General features: G+C 38.4%; 1 protein-coding gene across 2 annotated transcripts in view; it reads left to right on the forward strand.

Moving 5' to 3' along the window:
- Positions 1-1,159: 1,159 nt before the first annotated feature.
- The window catches only part of LOC130249511 (solute carrier family 12 member 7-like), a 56,993-nt gene continuing 37,689 nt past the window's right edge, over positions 1,160-20,463 (forward strand). Inside the window, exons 1-6 of one of the 2 annotated variants that reach the window (XM_056484363.1) lie at positions 1,160-1,369; positions 13,818-13,912; positions 15,174-15,296; positions 17,748-17,894; positions 18,601-18,655; positions 19,525-19,655. In XM_056484363.1, the coding sequence (XP_056340338.1) occupies positions 1,255-1,369; positions 13,818-13,912; positions 15,174-15,296; positions 17,748-17,894; positions 18,601-18,655; positions 19,525-19,655 (666 nt within the window). In that variant the 5' untranslated portion in view covers positions 1,160-1,254. The remainder of the gene's footprint in view (positions 1,370-13,817; positions 13,913-15,173; positions 15,297-17,747; positions 17,895-18,600; positions 18,656-19,524; positions 19,656-20,463) is intronic. The other variant, XM_056484364.1, reaches the window with a different exon arrangement.

Genomic DNA, 20,463 nt, shown 5'->3' on the forward strand with positions numbered 1-20,463 from the left:
TTAGCATTGTATCTTATTCCTTCATGGTATTCATTTTCATAATAGTTTATACCATAACAAAATGAACTTTAACATTAAAAACTGCCCCAAAGCATCTTTACTTCTGCAGATAACATTAATACTGGAGATCAGCTATCATTAGCAATGAAACCATTCCTGTTGCTTTTTTAAGCTTGGAAAAACTGAGGGAGGCTGAAGAAAATCTTTTTTCATGTAGCTGCTATTCTCATTACTGTAGTGACACCATGGTTTCAATGGGAAGCCCATTACCAGGTATCAAAATGTCACCATGCATATCTCCATGTCCTTTTCTTGCTCCACATCTGCCAGCTTACTGCCAGCTCTGATGACCAGAATCACTTTGCCTACCCCTTCTCTGAAGGTCTTTAAGCTATGGGAGAGATTGTAGTGTTACATAGACATCTGCCATCCCAATGTGGTATGGGACCCACAAAACCACCAGAGTCCTCTTCCAAAAGACACAGGTACAGACTGACTGATTTATTCTAGTGCTTTGCTGGGAAGGTAGAAGAACAGGAGACCAAAAAAATGCCCTTGGCTTCTAAATCTGTTTTCTCTATTTTTGGAGTGGAGATGTTACAACTTCCTTTGAGACGGAAGCTGGAGGTAACCAAGAGCTATATCTCACCACTAATGCTACATCATTAATATTTAATTTGATACACTGCTCATCCACCGACTCTTTGAATCTGCTGCACTGCCGGTCAGAGTTTAAATGCTGACTCCAGCCTGAATCCCAGGACCTTGAGCCGCCCACTGCAAACCAGGGCTGCTGCGTAGGAGAGCAGACCTTTATGTCCTGGTGGTCCAAAGGCACACAGCGGACTTTTTCCACTTGTCCAAAAAGTGGCCATGAATCTCCCGCTTGGGCCTCCCAGATGCTGTCACCCCCTCAGTGATGGAGGATTAAGGTCCTACAGCGCGGCTCTGATTTCCTCCGGAGGGCAGTTTCCTCTGCCTCACAGGAGCAGCAGCCGGGTGGTCTCAGCGCTGCGGGGACACTGCCAGGCCGGGTCTGAGGCCGAGGGGCTGCCCCGGGGCCGTGCCCGTGCCCCGGAGCCGCGGCCCGGCGCCGTCCGTCCCCGGCGGAGCCGTGAGGGGAGGTGGCGCGGAGCCGCCCCCCCCGCCGCCTGAGGAAATGGCTCTCACGTGAGGGAGGCGGCAGCGCCCGGCTCACCCTGCCCGCTGCCCGCCGAGGAGGGAGGCGCCAGCGGGCCCGGGGCCGCCTGCACCATGCCGACCAGCTTCACCGTGGTGCCGGTGGAGGCGCAGGGCGAGGGCCGGCAGCGGGATGGGCAGCAGCGAGACGAGGAGGAGGATGAAGGCGACGAGAGGGAGCGGGGCGCCGGTGAGAGAGCGGGGGAGCGTCGGGGGTCAGGGCGCGCAGAGAGCGCGGGCTCCGTGCGTGCGGAGCAGCGGGTCTGCCGCCCGGGGCGAGCCCCGAGCACTGCGGAGGGGCCGCACCGCCCCGTGCAGCCAGCGATGCCGGGCTACCTGCCCAGGTGGAGAGGCGCGCTTCGGGAGAGGGCGAAAGTCTGGCGCCTGGGGTGGCTGAGAGCTTGTTTCTCTTTGTTTCCATTAGTCAGCGCCGCCGGCCCGAAGGAGGAAGTTCTCCTGGGCGGCTCCAGCCGGGGAGCGGAGCAGCCCGCGGCCGGGCGCGGCGCCTGCCCGGGGCGGCGCGGGGCGCGCAGTCCGCCTCCCGCCGCCACCGGAGCGGCGCCGCCCACGGCGCGGCAGCAGGCCGGGAGAACACCCACAGTCTGTCGCTTGAGCTGGGAGAGACCTCTGAGATCAGACCATCCAGTCCAACCACTAGGCTCTTTTAAAAGCTAGCTGCTGTTGGAGCTCACTGGAGGGAGGGCTGAGAGGAAAGATCCAGACTGTGGAGAAGAGCGCAGTTTCACCTGGCTTGCCCCAGGTGTTTGTCCAGCCATGTGCTTTCGCATCAGATACAGCGTCTAGGGTTGAGGAGGTGTTTGCTACGGGATGCGGTCGCGCTGGGAGCCTTGCTTCCCGCTAGGCCTCGCTCCTGGAGCCTCCTGCGGGAGCAGGACGAAGCCGGAGGAGGAGCTCGGGCACCGCGAGTGAGGGTCTGCTCGGGACAGCCCCTCTGCAGGCGTGCTGGTGTCTCTCCACCCGATTGCTGGGGAAAGGAGTGATTTTTCACTTGGATGACAAGGCGCTGCTCGGAAAGCATTAATTCTCGTGTTTCTTAACACTTCCTTTTTCCGAAGCGTGTTGCAGCAGCAATACCAAGTATGGTGTGTGAATCACTGCTAGCACTACGAGAACTAGTTCACGTCTTGCACTTTATTTTGGACGCTCTGTTACAACCTTCTGTAAAGGCGTGGGTGGGGGGGATTAACTTTGTTAGATGATAACAGGTGAATAGATGGGGGGCTGTAAAAGGCATCTTATTTTTGTAGTACAGATGACAGGTAAATAAGGCTAATTCTGTGGGATGTAGAGATAAAAACAGATATTTTGCAAACTTAATATATTTACATTATTTTAGGAAGCTAATATAATAAAACACCAAGCTGACAAAGTTGGGTTATTTTCTTTCAAAGCTTTTTACTCTTAAACCTTATTTACCCATAAAAAGATATATACTGCATGTAGTTGCCTTTCCCTCAGTATATGCAAATGATGACTAAGTGTTCCAGTAACTAGTAGTTACTAGTAAGTGCCACTTCTTTTTCCAAACTAAATGCAATAGAAAAACCAAAACAATATAAGCTGTGGCAACAGTTTGTTTCTTGTACTTGATGAATGACTAGTATACAGCATTAGTCTAGACAAATTTTCTTTTGGTAGTAGAAGAGCTAGTCAGAGAGGCATGGTGTATGGTGTTTACTCAGATGGCATCTCAAAATACTGGATGTACATACAGGCATAGTTAGATAGGATTTGTTAGACTGTATGTATATATGAAGCATCTGAAAAGCTTGGAACCTTTTTAAATCCTGGGAAGGTGAGAGGAAGAATGGATATAATGGTTTATCACGACCCTAAAGGCCAAAGATTAAAAAAAAATAAATAATTATTGATGTGATTAGGTAGTGTTTTGGGAACTTGTAGTTACAGTTGCAAGATATGTTTAAATAATTTATGTATGACTCTTCCTGTGTGTCTGCAAAATTGGAAGTAGAGAGGAAAACATTGAAAAGGGAAGACATTGATTTGTACATAAATTCTAGGCGAAGAGCGCTGACTTTGTGAAGAGATTAAATGCTACCCTCTGACAGAGAGTTTTGGGAGTGAAAGATGCACTACTTACTGTTGCTTTGGTTATCATATGGAATTGTTAAGTTAAAGCTGTGTAATCAATTAATTGTTCTTGAGTTATTCTTCTAAGCTAAAAAACTAAAGAATTCTGAAATGTTAGTACAGCTAAAAGCTGCTGTAGTTAAGCCCATCTAAAAGCCTGCTGCTCAGAGAAGGACTCCTCTTGCCCTTCTCACTGCTCCAGCCTTCAGAAAAAGGTTAAGAAGTAAATTATTTCTTTCCTTGTCCTCCTTTGCGTCATTGGGTTTGTTTCCTTTTTCCTGCACTTGATCATCAGATACTTCACTGGCCTGGTTCAGCATGCTAAACTGAGTAAACTAAACTGCTGCAATGGTAAAAGGCATGCTTTCCATGTTTTTGAGTTGAGGGGAGTGCCACAAAAAGTGAGAATGACTAGGGTTGTGTCAAGATGAGGGGTGGGTAAGGCTGAGAGCAGAAATGAAAATAAAAAAGAGGAGAATGGGAACTCCCCATTTGACTTATCCTTAGCCTTTATAGCTCATCTTGCTATTTCATTCCAGTTGTTTAGAAATCTAGCATGTTATCAGTTTTGATTGAATTGTCTGTCTTAAAAACCAAGTAGTTTTTCCTTGACTGCACTATTACCTTTTCTTAAAAAAACTCCAACCTGCCAAACACACAAAAACCTGACAAACCTGTCACATCAAACTCAATGCTAATTTTTTTGAGGGAATCAACTCTATGCTGTCTAGTCACTAGATCAAAAATAAAGTAGTTTTGATTCTTATTAGCAAGGCACTTATCAATTAGTGCACAATTTTGTGCATTTATCCCCTTTCAGACATTCTTGCCTGATAGTCATCTTTGTGGTAAAGGAGTAACCTGGGATGTTCTTACTCTATGATCTGCACCCCTTCATAATATTCTGAAATTCCATAGCAATTCCATATGATACTTTGATGTATGTGAAGGAGGGGAAGACATTTGTGAGTGGCTGTGGGGCTGGACTGTAGCACTAGTCACAGCAGTACTTCAGAAGAGGCAGAACGGAAACTAATACTTCAAGCGAACAGCATAGTTAAGGGTGCAGCCTGCTGACTCAAATACAAAGTAGCAGAAAGCAGATGTGCCTTTTAATGTGTTTATAATATACTACAAAGAAAGGGTAGTCAGGGGTTAGTGAATGGTTGAAACAAGAGGAGGAAATATGAGTCTGTAGGCAGCAAGGTATGAAGTTTTATAGGAAATTTTTTTGTTTGATTTGTGTTGGGTATTTTGTTTATTTTCTCCACACATATTTGTAGTGACTATCTAGATAGACCTGTAAAAATTTGTGAAGTTGGTCAGCTTTCTTTAGCAGCTCTGTGTATCAGGTGTTTCAAGGCATAGCTAGTATTTTCAGCATCCCGTAGTATTATTTACCTCACCACAGGAGTTTCTCATTTAGAAACTAATGTGAGAACTAACTCCTGCAAAATCTTTTTAAAATTGAGGACCTTCAAATGCAAGGAATAGTAATGACAAACTTGATCATTTACAAAGAAGTCATCATATAACTAATGAAGCATGGATGCTGGGAATTTCTGTAAAATGTTTTTTATTGGAGAACCAGAGACTAGTTGGCACAGGGGTGTGTGTGTGTGCATATGTGCAATGGAGGAGCATAGGTTAATCTCACTGAGAAGTCTAGTGTATTTACAGTCAACCCTTCAGCCTTTACAGACTTTCCACAGTTGACCATGCTTGTGGCAGAGATGTTTTGATCAGAGAAAAATAGATTTTGGATGTTATTCAAAGATTTAATCCCAGGAGCTAGTCTGTTCCTATCATTAACATCCACTTAACGAAATTGAAACACTTTGTATGAAGTTGTTTAAGACTGGTATAGAATGTGTAATATATTAATGCATATTATGGCATATTTAATTTGAAAGAGAATGAACAAATTCTGCTGCCAGTCTTAAAAATAAACCTTTATAATTTAATTTTTTTTTTAAAAAGAGCTTACAAAATTTCTAGAATTATATTTTAAAGTGTTTATTGCTACGTCTTAAGTAGAATAAATGCCAACTATTTCTACGTAAAATCAATAGTTAAAAACTAACTGACTTATTTAAGGTCTGCTAATATGTACTTGGTACATATATTTACTTAAATATGTACTTAAAATAGTTTTTTAATAGTAGATTGGTCTTTGGAATAGGTTAATACTATGTGTTGCTAATCTCTACTGATCTGTTTAGTGGAGATATTTTAAAGTGAATTTATTTGGTAGAAATAAAACTTTAAAAGTACTTACTAGATGAAGATGTGGGCTATTTCAGTGACTCGATCCTTCCCATTTCACTAAGCAGGGTGTTAATTGCTGATGAAAATCCTTCAGCTTAATTCTCTTTAGAGAGTTCTAAATGAGAGTTCTACATAACATGACTGTCATGTAGTTTGTGTCATGTGGGTGCTTCATGCTGCCTGAAGCCTTAATGACTTGTTTCAGGATTAATCCAATGCTAGTAAGAAACAGGATTTGAGGTCTTACACTAAGCTGGGAGGAAGGAACTGTTGGTTTCTTGTTTCAATTCTTGATACCTGAAGAATCAGCAGAGGAGACCGACTTAATTTTCTTTAATCATGAGAGAACAAGATTATGAAGAAAATGGGCCAAATCCAAGTGAGTCTCTTTAAAAGACAATACTGTGGTTCTAATATTTTTCTTACTGAAATAGGAGATTCTGGTACTTACAGCCGTATTTTAAAGAATTTATAAAGAGCTTTTGCAGTGTTTTCATTAGAAGTAAGATGTGCTTGATTATAATAGTAGCCTAAGTAAAGAAAATCTAAAACTTGGCAATGTTGATAACATTGGTGATGGATGTAATATTAGAATTGTCCTTTATGTAAAGAGGTTTATTTACAAAGGACTTAAATACACTTTGTTCTGCATATCAAGATAGCATATAGATTATGTAATCATCACTAAAAATTCTGCAAGAAATTTGTGATGTAGTAAATATATTTAGACATTTAACTGCTAAAAAGAGCCCAATAACATGAAACTTTGAATTAGGTTGCACTGAATTCTTAAACCAATATGACACAAAAATTGAGCCAAGATGGGTTCAAACAAGTTTATTGATGCCTTTTTCAGGATTTGCATTATAGCTAGGTAGTGGCTTTTAAAAACTTGACTATATAGTGCTTCAATATGTGGATTTAGGTTGGAAGTGTTAAAACATTTAATTTATAAGATTCTATGACTTCTCTTTACTTGCCTGCCAATCAAAACCTTGAACATACAGGAAGTAAATATGCATGATAGAGAAGATAGAATTGCAGGTTTTGCCACAGTCAGCTTTCTTGGATGCAACACTCACATACATCAGCTTTACTGACTTTTGAACTGTATGTATTTTTACCTTAAAAACTTTTGTTACATTAGCATTAAATATTTGCTGTCTCTTGTGCAAACAGGCTCTCATTTTCATATTCTCAATTTGCAGTGGTTTGTTCTTAATGTGACCTAATACTATCTGAATGAAAATGTTACCACTGTTTTTTTAAAAAACTGATACATTTCACCTGTATGTGGCTAACCAGAACCTACCTCAAGGTACATGGACTGTGATTAGGCATTGCCCTTTGCAAACTATGAATAGTTAGAACTTTTCTGTGAAGGATTATTCTCCAACTGCAGTTCTGCTTTAGATGACAGCATATAAAATTAGCAATTTCTAGTGGGAATCAAAGCTTTTCTAGTTTTGCACATGTACTTGTTTGGAGAACAGTTAGACATTATCATAGCTGAGCTATTTTATTTGAGGTCATGTGGTTCAAAAGTTTATATAATTCTCACTCCTTTGAACAACACCTGTATTCTTTTGTCATATGGAAGCAATCTGCTTTTATTTTTTACATAGATGTTAAACTCTTATAGGACGTCAGGAGAAAAAGGTGCTTGCTTCTTTGGACAAAACGTGTTTGCATACAAAAGTAAATAGCAGCATTAGGAGCATTACTTGGATATGGATAATGATGGCAGGCACAGTGTGGGACAGTGAGGATGCAATGAATCTGGGAAGGATTTAGGGGTCAGACTGGAATAGAATATCATGAGCTTGGTTTAATGCTGTGGTAAAGAGGGCTAGCCTGATCCTTGGAGTAGAGAGGTGACGATTATACTTCTGTAAATAGCATTGCTGAGATGGTGTTAGAAGACTGTATTTGATTTTCAAAGTTTGAATTGTTTTGGTTTTGTGTAGCTTAAAACCTGTACAGAATGTTTCCACAAAAATAATTTAAAAGTTAGAAAGATGCTTTAGGAACTTAACTTCTACGAGAGAGATAGGTTGAGATTATTTGAATAAGTATGGTTACCTTCACAGAGAGAAAATACTTGTAAGTGGTTAAATTTGGAGGCAGTTACTAGGATGTTATAGCTAGAAGTTTGAAAGAGCCAAATTTAAATAGAAATATGGAAAAATTTGAGATGTTTTCAGTATTAAAAACTCTTAATCTTTAGATAAATCAATAGGTTTTTTTTCTTATTCCAGTTATGAAAACATCAAGAGATACACTGCTTAAATTTCAATATGATTTTTTTCCAATGTTATTGAGCTTAATGCTCAAATAAAATTCCGCAGCCTGCGGAAAGGTGGGAAATCAGATTAGGTAGTCAAATATTTTTGTCCTAATCTCTTGAACGCATCATAGTGTAAATTTAGGATCTCTTATATGGTTGTTTCCTTGTCTACCTCTAGCCTTTCTCTGTCACTTTTTCTGTAACAAGAAAGTTGTAACATATTTTTTTCATACTCTATTGCTTGTGGTTCAGTGGTGAGGAAAGAAGCAGAGGTGGGAGTTTAGTGTGATTGTCATGAATGCTAAGGAAGTTGTTTCTCTTTGAGTAATCCCTTATTCCTATGCTGATTGTCTCTAGTGGCAGCGTAGGCATTTACAATTAATAGTTCAGTTCCTGCGAGGAACAGTATGATACAGGGGTGCAATGGGTGAGTAATAAGCATGAGAGGGGAATTGCAAAATTGTTGAGTTTGAAGGGACTTCTGGAGATCATCGGGTCCAACCTCTGAATAAGAGGATGACCTCTTTTGTGAAGGTGGCATCTGCATGTTTAAGCAATCCTGTTGGGCTCTGTTTTACACTATATAAATTGGGCCAGCTTGGATCAGCTTAGAAATTTTTAATTGTTAACATACCTTAAAAGTAATCTACTTGTTGGTATTTGTGACGATCACTACTCTGAAACTTTTGAAGAATATGAATTTGGACATTGTGCTGTCTTTTGCCTCTGTGACCAACACTGAATTGTGACATGCAAAAAATTTTATCTAAGTTTTGTTTGGTGTGTGGAAGTGTTAATAAGCAATCATCTAATGACATTATCAGAAAATTTAAGTCCAGCGCAGCCCTGGATAGTTTTAGATTATTTGTGTGGGTTATACAGCATTGGTATTTGGGGGACTGGAGTGTATGGGAGTGCAGATTGTGGTGATCTGCATCAACACACTGAATATTACCTTGAGACATATCTCTTACCTTCTCTTCTTGCAGCTGTGTGTCTTGTTTACAAAAGAAAATGTCACTGTTGCAACTAATTTCCATGTAACCACTCATCACAGTGCTTGAGTATCTGTAGAAATCAAGAGTAGGGCTTTTTGCATGTCTCATCAACACAGCAAATGCCACACTAGCTTTTAGGAAAAGTACATTAGTTATGGCTTTAGTTTGTCTACTGGTCCAGCCATAAGCACAGAATTGTGCTAGGTTATATGAACATTCTGTATCAGATTAAAAATTGTCATAATCATTTTTAAGATAGGTGTGGGGTAGAAATATTTTTAAAACTTAGGCTTTGATGACTTGTGTTGGGTGGCATGGAGTATGACATCAACAGGCAATTTTTTTTTGTGTCAGAAGACAGATGAAACATAGCATAAACAGTTACTTTCAGAAATCAAGCAACAGGAAGTATAAATTTTTGGAGTGCTTCGGTTGCAGCAACTGCAACAAGAAATGCAGCCTAAAGGCATGTCTGAAGCTGCATCAGAAGTTGTAATTTTTATTTTATGTTCCACTGAGCTCACACTTGAGAATTGTTTGAACAGACACAATTTCAGAGAATCCTAAGGAAAAGGTGATTTACTTGGCAGGCATTGGAATGGGCTGCCCAAGGAAGTGGCTGAGTCACCGTCTCTGGTAGTGTTTAAAATGGGTGTAGGTGTGGTGCTTAGGGACGTTGTTTAGTGGTAAATTTGGCGTCGTTAGGTGAATGGTTGAGTTCAATGGCTCCTTCCCCACCTACATGATTCTATTATTTGACTATCTCAAAGTTTCCTCATAGAATTCAAAGGGATAGGGTTAAGATAAACCATAGGTGGCTTGAGACTTACTAGTGAAATGAAATATTTAATCCTTTTGTATTCCATTTTACCTCAGTAGAAATAATTGAAATAGCTTTTTCTGTTGTCCACTTGATGCATGAGGGGCAAGATTTACAACATTTGTGAAGTGTTAACCCTATCTTTATTTAGTTCTGTTTTTCTAATGAATCATTTTTTTTCCTATTGAATCTTCTTTTGAAGAAAGGATGAGCTAAAGATCGAGATTGTTTTTTGGTTAATTTCACCATAGATGTTGCCTCTGTATTGAGATTCTGAAACTAGTTCTTTCTAATTAATGATATAATACATGTCAATTTGTCTTACATGTTAACAAGACTCACTGTAAATTTAAACATATTAAATAAGCATACTTCAAAAGGTGATGTTTTAAAATTTGCTTTTTTTTTTTTTTATTTTGTTGGCAGCAGTGATGAAAACGCAAAAATTTTTCCAGGTGTTTTTATGAATATATTAACAATGAAAAGAGGACCAAGGAAAATCTATCCTTTATTGGATGTGAAGAGAAAAATTGTAACAAAGGATGAGGAAGTCTGAGGTGCCTTCTTTGCCTCAGTCTTCAACAGAAAGAAGCTTTATCCTTTGGCAGCCAGCCCCCAGAGCTGGTAGAGAGAGATGGGGAGCAGAACTGACCCCTGTAATCTAGAAAAAGTAATCAGTGATCTGTTGAGCACTTAGGCATTCACAAGTGTATGGGGCAGGATGGGGCCCACCAGAGGGTACTGGGGGAGCTGGCAGAAGAACTTGGCAAGCCCTTCTCTGCCATTATTGTTAGTCCTGATAAACTGGGGAGGTTCCAGATAACTGGAGGTTAGCCACTGTGGTACAGGTATGAGGTTCAACAAGGCAAAGGCCCAGGTCATGCACAACAGCCCCATGCAGCTCTACAGACTGGGAGAAGAGAGGTTTGAAAGTGGCTCATCAAAATAGGGCCTTGGGGTGCAAGTCAACAGCTGGTTGAATATGAGCCAGCAGTGTGCCCAGGTGGGCAAGAAGGCCAATGGCATCCTGGCCTCAACTGAAAAGAGTGTGGCCAGCAGGACTAGGGAAGTGTTTGTTGCTCTGTACTTAGCACTGTTAAGGCTATACCTCGAGTTTTGTGTTCAGTTTTGGGCCCCTCTCTTCAAGAAAGGTGTTGAGTTGCCAACTGTGTCCAGGGAAGAGCAATGAAACTGGTGAAGGGTCTGGAGCACAAGTCTGATGAGAAGTGGCTGAGGGAGCTGGGGTCATTCAGCCTGAAGAAAAGGAAGCTCTGGGGGTGCCTTATCACTCTCTGTAACTAGCTGGAAGGAGTTGTGGCAAGGTGGGGGTTGGCCTCTTCTCCCAGGCAACTGGCAATCAGCTAGAGGAAATGGACTCAAGCTGCATCAGGGGAGGCTGAGGTTGGACATGAGGAAGAATTTTTTTACTGAAAAGGTGGTTAAATATTGGAATGGACCGCCCAGGGAGGTGGTAGAGCCACTGTCCCTGGGGGTGTTCAAGAAATGACTGGTTGTTGCACGTAGTGCTATGTTAATTTGGCATGGTAGTGTTCAGTCAAAGTTTAGACCTGATCTTAGGGCTCTTTTCCAACCTTAATGCTTTTATGATTCTATGGTTCTAATAATTTTTTGATAATTGTAGTAGTAAGCAAACTGCAGATGACAGAGTACTTGTCAGTTTGCTTTTGTCTTCACTTTTTAAGCATTGATTCTCTTTCAAGTGAAACTAAAATAATATTTGACATGATCAGCATTAACTATCAGAATGCTGTGCCAAACATACACAAATACAAAAAGAGATCTGTATTAGAGAAACAGGACTTTATTGCAATCTGTCACTACCAGACTGTTTTGAAGACTATCGTTAGAAAGCTTTGAAATAGGCAGAATATTGGTTGTAAGCATTGAAAAAGGTTTCCTGTTCTTCAGATCCTAATTTCTGCATTTTTCTGTTTGAAGCCTGTTAGGTGCGTTTAACAAGACATGTTTGTTAGAGATGTTGTGCTCTGAGCTTTTTCCTTTTGGAGCAAAGCCAAGTAACTATTTAGAAATGCAAACATATAAAGGACAGCTTCACTATTCTCCTGCCTACAATTTAAAATACTTATTATGTAGTGCTGAGATACTGATTTTTATGTCCAGAACTGGTCAGCCAAAACTATAGTCTTTAATCTCAGAATGATGAATACTGATTCACGTTATTTTTTTGCTACCCTTTTGGTGTTTAGATTAGTCTGATGATACTCACTGAAGGAATGACTCCAGTGACATTATACTCTATATGAATGCAAAACAATAATTGAAATTTCATTTTTTGAAGAGTAATCCTTTCTGAAGGGATTGGAAGTACCTTGAAAAAAGCATTAATATTTAGTTAATAATTACAGATACCAACTGTCAGTTGGTGAGAAAGTTGGTAGAAGCGTGGTCTCAGCAAGACTGAAATCAAGCAAACTTATTTTTATTTTAACTTGGGAATGTACCTTTTAGTGTACCTTTAACTTGTGAATGTACCTTTTAATGGTTTATAAAAGCTTCAGCAGAAATAATGGGATGATTTCAGGAATGGAGCTAACAGAAAACCAATGCTTGAAAATCTTGGAAAGAAAATGCAATGTCTTAAGCAAGAAGTCCTAGTGCTCACATGGTTGAGCAAAATGATAAGAAGAAGCAGGATGTATTTTTTTCAGGACAGAATTTCTTTTTGTTGTCTGTGAAAAAGCTAATTGAACCTTTCTCTAAGCACAGTGGAGCCCATTAAAGGATAAATGTCAATTTCTCAGATAATCTGGTGTGAAACCAACGTGTTCCATATACTGTGAAACATCCCAAGGTGTTAGTTCATTAGGGAGATTCTTTAGTGTTCACAGTGCTTCTTCTGCTGGCCTTGCATTAACCTTTGTTGGAGGAGGGGCACCTAACCAGGCTGTAGGACTTGAAGTAGTGAGAGACCAAATATGAACTGTAGAGAAACAGAAAAATGAAAGTTTGTGGATATGGAGAGAAGGAGATATATTGGATGTGTGAATTAATCACCCTTTCTTCTCTGGACTGAGGAGCTAACTGTAGAGCCCTAATTTTTAGGAAAATTGTAATCTTTTGTGTCTCGTATGTGGTTTCTATGCCATGATACCAGCAAGTATAGTGATAGTGTGAGAGTGACAGGAAATTAGTGGTGGGAAATCCATAGACCCTCTTATATTTGAGATACTGAGATCTATTTCTGTCTGGTTTACAACCAAGATAATACGTTGTGCTGAGACTAGTGTACACATTTGCTAGAGCTTTCTTCTGGGATTTCATATGGGGATAAGTGTCCTGTAAGGAGCAGAGGAAGGAGATGGGGAAAAGAGTACAACTTGTTCTCCAGCTGTTCTTTAATTCTGTAGTGAAGAGACTGTGTAGGTGCTATTGCTGTAATCTGTGGATATAAGGGCAAAAGGGCAGACAGGCAAAGTGGCACTGGCAAGGACTTGAGATTATTTGGAAATGCCAGTGTTGGGACAGTGTCAGCATGTAATAGTTTTTGTAGTTCGTGGGCTGAAAGGCAGTGAAAGTAATGCTGTATTTTTGGAGAGATGTACCAGAGCAGCTCAGTAGAGCTACAGGTTAATGCTATTTATATTTCAATAAGGAATATATTAAGTATAACATTCCAGGGAAGAGTCCCCACAACCTTTTCAAAATAATTCCTTTTGCATTGTATTTCATAAATCCCTGCTTCAACTACTGGAGGTTTTTTGAGGGAGTCAGTAAAGTAATAAAAATGTTAGCTGGGGGGATTATTTTATTCTATACCCAAAACCTTTATGTGAAGTGCAATTATCAAGTGTTTTTAGGGAAACTAGAAATGGTAGGGGAGAAAGAAATGTGTGAAAGAATAATTCTAGTTAAGAGTTAAGAGATGGAATGCTATAGAAAGACTGTTAAGCTGAAATTAATTTCCTTAAATGTTTAATGTCCCTGTGTCTGAGATAAAAACTGAGTTTGCAGCCACCTATGGTGTTATTTAGAACCAGTTCTTAAACCAGAGTCTTCTGACTATTTCTTTTATGGTATAATGTAGACTTCCCCCCACCTTTGTCTTTTATGGTATATTCTCTCCTCCCCACCACTCTTTCTCTTGTTTTTAATTGTGTTGCTTTTCCACTAGGGGATGGGAATGCCAGAGAAAGTAGTCCATTTATTAACAATGCAGAATTGGGCAGAGAAAACATGTATGAAGGAAAGAATATGGCTCTCTTTGAGGTAAGTTAAATACTCCAAAAACATATTGTACCTTTAATGGAGGTGAGCAATCACCTGTTTTCTTTCGGTCTTAAAATTTGAGGGTGGGGGGGCGGGAAATGAGTCTTGATAACATTCACATAATTTGGTTCTGCTAACATTCTATTTCAGTGGGTTTGAATGATATATAGGTAAAAACAGTAAATATTGTTGTGCATTAATGTGGAGATATGAAATATGTCTTCACGCATTTAAATTTTTTGGACTAGGATCTAGACATTGTTAGAGAAAGCCGCTGGAAGTTAAACCTGTTTTTTTAAGAAAGCAGTATTCTGTTTTAAAAGGATTAGCAAAATAATTTGTTCAACAGAGGAATTACAGACTTTTTGTAAAGCAGCAAAGCTATAAAAATTATAAACCATGACTTAGTTGTATTGTTCAACTACAGTGTAGAACACACCATAGCAATCGTTAATGTAAACATCTACTTTATAATGGATGTTTCATACCTTCTTACTCAACTGAATGATTACAAGCAATTAGTGAAAAAAGCATATTAATTTAGTACTTTTAGGGGCCACTTTTGCAATTAAGTAGTATTTGTAGTAAAAGCCTTAGTTGTTCTGCTTGAGCAGCATCAACTGGTCTTGCCCTGATGCTTGCTGTTAACAAAAACAAGGTGCTTCCAACATTGTTTAGCCACCCTGCTGTTGCATTCTTCTCAAGGTTTACCTATGTACAATTATGTGTGATATGCATATGTGTGGGAATTTTCAACAAGTTAACACTTGGCAATTAGTATGCCCGGTGTGAGATAAAATATGTGAGCCTTCAGCAGTAGAGAGATACTTAAGCAGTTTAGTGCTTGAGAAATCATTTGAAGTCACTCTCTAAACACAAGCAAGATGCTGGAAAAACACCCTAATGACTCAACCCTACCAGTACAATCCACTAAAGATTGTGTTGTGATAGACCACTGTAATTTTAAAAATCTATTTTTTTCTCTAGGTTTTCCTTATATTTGAGCTGCATAATGTAAGATAGTGTGAAAATATGAAAGAAATGGTGCAACATAGCCATGTAGAGTTAAACTTCCAAAAAGAATAGAACTTTCTTGTTGTTTGGAAGATGACTGGTATTTTTTCATGCTGATTTTTTTATTTGGCTGAATCAGGGCTGATTCATGTACTGTTGAGTGTGTGTTTGAAGTAGTATCATAAAATAATGACTTAAAAAAAAATCTATTTAAAAAATAAATACAGTATTCTTCAAAATCCAACAGGAAGAAATGGATAGTAACCCCATGGTGTCATCTCTTCTGAATAAACTAGCAAACTACACTAATCTGACCCAAGGAGTGGTGGAACATGAAGCAGATGACGACAGCAAACGAAAGGAAGTCAAGGTATTTATATTTCTGATAATTCATCAAGACAAAGCTAGCTATAAGAGATGCATTTTTCAGCCTGGAAAGAGAATATGTGAACCTAAAAATTGGAGTAAGATTTGTAATACCATGCTTAGAACTGAAGCATTTGCAGCAGCACTTGTGTTAATTTGATGTTCTTGTTAACATATTTTAGCAAGACTTGGCTATAAAACCCCTAGATAAAATATGTGCAAAGCTAAGATCTGGTACGTGGAGTATACCCAGTTTCTTCTTCTTTCCTTTCCTTCTTCCTTATGAACTTGTACAAGCATCAGTACCTGTTATCTATCTCTAGTGAGCATATAGAAGGACTTTTTGCAGGTTTATTAATATATTTTAACTGCTTAGGTTCTTAGGGAGTTATATTAAGGCAAATTTGAGATGAAACAGGTCACTCTTTTAAATCTATAATCATATTTGCACCTCTTAACATGACAGTAGTTTTTTTTGAATAGCTTTCTTTGTTTTTTGTGATTAAAACTTAATGGATGCATTCTGAGAAAATGCTTTGTCGCAAACATCAAAAATATTTTACGTGGGAGAAGGGAAGGCGTATGCTCTGTTTGACACATTGGTAAACACAGTTGCTAGAAGTGAAGTGAATTAATCAAGGGTTGTCTGTCTATTGGATACCAAAAGTGTGTATCTGTGTCTGTAGAAGTGGAATGTATGCCACAATTGGAGTCTGTAGTGGCATGTTGGATTGATCCCTCTATGAGCAGGGGCTGTTTCAGAAGGAGAAAGCTTGGATCAAAGCATATGACCTGACAGAGTAAAAAACTTATGGCAAAGGAGGGATGATGAGCTGCATAATGAGCATGGTGACTAGGAAAATTAAGGTAGATGCTGGGAAGGGACAGGGCTAGGAGTCATCCGTCTGTGTAGGAGAAGAGGTGCTGCCACTGAATTTATCTGCTGAGCTATGAAGAAAAGAGAAGCACATGAGGATGAGTAAAAGGGAAATGAGCACAGGGCAGAAAAGACAGAGATGAAAATATGTTTGAAAATAAGCTTAGAAGGGCAGTTCATTTTAAGCTCCCTTCAGACAGGAAGGGAGATTTTGAGTGGAAGTTGGACAGTGGGCAAGGGTCAGGAATAAAGTCCAGCTGTTAGTTTAACTTTTTGCTTATCCTGCATTTGCTCATGAGCATGCTTTCTTTCTGTTTGTCTAGTTGTGCTTGACCTATATTTGTTTTATTTCATCTGAATATAAACTTCAGATGTGAGAAAAGTAACACTGATCTTCTCACACTTTCCTTAATATGAACCCTGTTGTCCAATCAGCTGCTGTGTAGAGGTTTTTGTCAATGCAGCACCGTATTACTCCCTCTGGAGCTGACTAGCCAAATGAACATCGTGTCCTCACTTGCACTTGATCTTGTTTGTGTGCCATGTGGTGGCCTGATAACACAGTTTTTATGTATGTGTCTTAATTTCATTTCTGAAATTGTGACAGTTAAGTAGTAGCCTGTCAGAGTATCATTTTTAATGGTGTGATTGAGACAGTAGTGTTGATGCTGCACATGGATAATTCCCAAGATGGTAAAAATAAAAAATATAGTCTAAATGGCATTCTTCATTCCTTCTACATACTTCAAAATTTAGTATTTTCATAATAATTTTGATAACTTCTAAAGCATCATTGGTTGTTTATTTATTTAAATTACTTGCCATTTTTCACAGCCCAAGATGGGATTTAAGACCATCTTGTGTAACAGGAAAGCTACTGTGTATAACTGTTAATTCTAACTAGAATATTTCAAAGCCTGATTTCTCTTCATAAGTGTAGGAGATTGAAACTTTAGTGATGAAGCCTGAAGGCTTTTGTGTGTGTCTTGACCTATGATGATCACTAGCAAATAAAAAGTATATATATATATATATATACTGTGTCATGGCAGGTTTTACAATTTTTAAAAAAAGAAATTATAGTCAGCTCTGCATTACTTCTTGCTCTGTCTTATACATTGTGTGTCTTTTTCAAAAATTGAAAATACTATTGAATATAATTTTTTTGTGACAGCTGTGTGGCAATTTGTTATCAACTTTTTGCAGAATACAAATGTTATTTTTATTATGGCAGTAATTTGTCTTCAACCTGTGACTTTAGCCTGTAACTGGTATTTCAGAAAAAGCTTGTAAAGTGTTACAATCAACAGATAAAGGGCCATCTTATCCCTATCAAGATTTCATCCTAATTCTTGTGGAACAAGAGAGTTTGCTATCAGAAATAGTTTTCTCTCTTTTCAGGAATTTCTCTTCATAAATAGTATGTGAATATTTGCAAAACTGGACACTCTGAAGCTACCATTCAGCTTCACTTGGCATTTGTTCAATAAGCATTTGTGATATGTGTTTATGGAATAAACTGCTTATGGATTTAAATTTTTTAGTGCAAAGGAATTGATGTTCTCACGTTGTTTCCAGGGTCCACGAATGGGCACTTTTATTGGTGTGTATCTTCCCTGTTTGCAAAACATCTTGGGAGTCATCCTTTTCCTGCGTTTAACGTGGATTGTAGGAACAGCTGGAGTTCTTGAGTCTTTCATCATTGTGTTTATGTGTTGTGCTTGTGTAAGTTAACTTTATTTTACTTCTTTTTTAAACTCTTGGCCAAATCCTCTGTTTGAGGGTACTGATATCTTCTAATATATGAGTATCAGGGAAAAATAACCATATTTAATTGTATTTGTTAAATTGAACTTATATTTAACCAGTATGGTTGAATTGAAAGAAATAGGTTAAATATTTAAGCAGTGAGTGTCAAGTGTCAGTCTAACCAGTATGGACATTGTTTTCAGTTGATCAAAGTAAGCTTTTGTTTCAAGCATTATATGAGTTTTATTAAATTGGCCTTTAGCAAATATTTCATTTTTTGCTTTGAGATTCTGAACTGTTCTGCTTTTTACAACTGAATAATAAACTACAAATCAAACCACAGCATTTCATCCATAGAGTAATTTTTTAGAATGTGAGACCACTAGTAGATGTTATCATAACAATGTTACAATTAGTTTTCACTACTTTTTAATTGTAATAATGAACATATATTTTAGTATATTCAATGGTCTGTATTCTTCCAGTTATTTTTTAAAGACTGTGTCAAATATCTAAGTTAACTAAATCTTCTGCTGAAAAGATGAGTTGCATGGATATCCCAAATTAAACATCTTGGGGAAAAAACAGTCTAGTTCCATTTGATTACTGTTTTGCTCAATCTTTCAAAAAACACCTCCAAAACTCTGGTAATTTAAATTTCCTCTATTTCATCTTTCCACAGACTATGCTAACTGCAATTTCAATGAGTGCTATAGCAACAAATGGTGTAGTTCCAGGTAATGAAGAATTTTATCTTACATGGCAAATTCTCTAATGGTGGAAGTTTAAATCTGGGATAAGAAATTCTTATAGTTCTCAAATATCAGAAGTAATACTTTTGTGTCAAATGCATGTTTTCTTTTAATTGATTTTATAAATAACTTTTTAATGTGAGATGCAGTCTTTAACTGGGCCTTCTGGGAATTACTATCTGCAGCACATCTTTGCCATCAATCATTTGATCCTGTTTTAATCAAAGATAAGATAAATGATACATATGGGAGGGAAAGTAAGAGTGACAAGAATTGAAGAACTTAGGGTCAAAGTGAATAGTATATAAGTGTACAAAGCAATCCATCCCTACCAAACACCTTTAAACAGTACTAAAAACATGTGCTCTGTGGTGAAAGGGGCAATGGTTTCATACACAGAAAATAGAAATAATCAGTAGAAAATATTCTGTTTTGTCCTGGTCTCATAAAGCAATTATTTTGCAAATTTATTGTTTGATGGCTTAATGTTAGAAGCTAAAAATTCATTCACATCTATTTATACCTGTATATCCTTTTCTAATTTACCTCTGTTTAGCTGGTGGAATTTTTCCTATTCTTTCTTTAGTCTTCACTTTCTGTTCCACAGAAAATGCACATGGGGATATTATTATTGAAATATACATTCTAACTGCATAGATGGTATAGACATTGGTTACAGTGTTGGCATGAGCATGTCAGTGGAGACACATGCAGTGGTTATCTTGATTGTGTTGATTGAATGATTCAAATATTTGTTCTCTACTGCCATCTTTAATCTGAAGACCTGGAGGTGTTTTGTGTGTTTGTCTTTTTTTTTTTTTTTTTTTTTTTTTTTTGTTCTGTTAAATTCACAGCTGGAGGCTCTTACTACATGATTTCAAGATCTTTAGGGCCAGAGTTTGGTGGAGCAGTGGGACTTTGTTTCTACTTGGGCACAACCTTTGCAGGAGCAATGTACATTCTTGGTACCATTGAAATTTTATTGGTGAGTACTAGTTTCTATTAAGACTAAATGTATTTGGGCTGTTCTGGGATATTGCTGATGAATGTTTTTAATGGTCTAAAATGCATTCTAGTTTGGTGATTGTTAATGTTTTGATACTCCATTTTCAGGATGTTGATATATATTCTTACTCTACTCAGGACTATTTGAGGAAGTTAAATTCTTACCAGTAATATAAAAATAAATTAAATGCTATTTGATGTATATTTATTCTACTTAGTGTTCAAACCAAGAAGAAATCCTCTTTTTCCAAATGATAGTCTGCAAGCCTAGATCAGACAAGCATTACCACAGTAACTCACTGCTGCCCAATGAAAAGTTGTGAAGAACATGAAGGGCATATCTCTGATGGGGCAATAATAATCTATCCCACTTCCTCATTTCTAAACTACTGACTTTGAATTTTCATATATTTGCAAAGATGCTGTGGAAGGCTGCCTGTATGGCAGTGGCCTGGCTACTATGGCTTTGCTTCATCCAGGAGGGTCCAATAATTTGTCATCATATCAGAAATTGAAGATATGCACAGGAGTTACTTCAGAATCTTTCTTGTTACTTACTATGATCTATGTCATCAAATCCAGGCTTTCTAAAATTTAAATTAGAGATAGTCTTCACTAATGCTTGCTTGTGTAATCTGATCTGGCTTATCTGATCTTCAGTAGTAACACAATCACATGTTGAATTGTGGATTGAATTTGATGCACTGTTCTCCCTGTTAGAGCCATGCTGGGTTTGTGTTGCTAGTGAAAATGGATGGAATCTGAAGTAAAATGATGCCCAGGATATC

The sequence above is a fragment of the Oenanthe melanoleuca genome, chromosome 2 (genome assembly GCF_029582105.1).
Source record: "Oenanthe melanoleuca isolate GR-GAL-2019-014 chromosome 2, OMel1.0, whole genome shotgun sequence".
Classification (NCBI taxonomy): Eukaryota; Metazoa; Chordata; class Aves; order Passeriformes; family Muscicapidae; genus Oenanthe; species Oenanthe melanoleuca.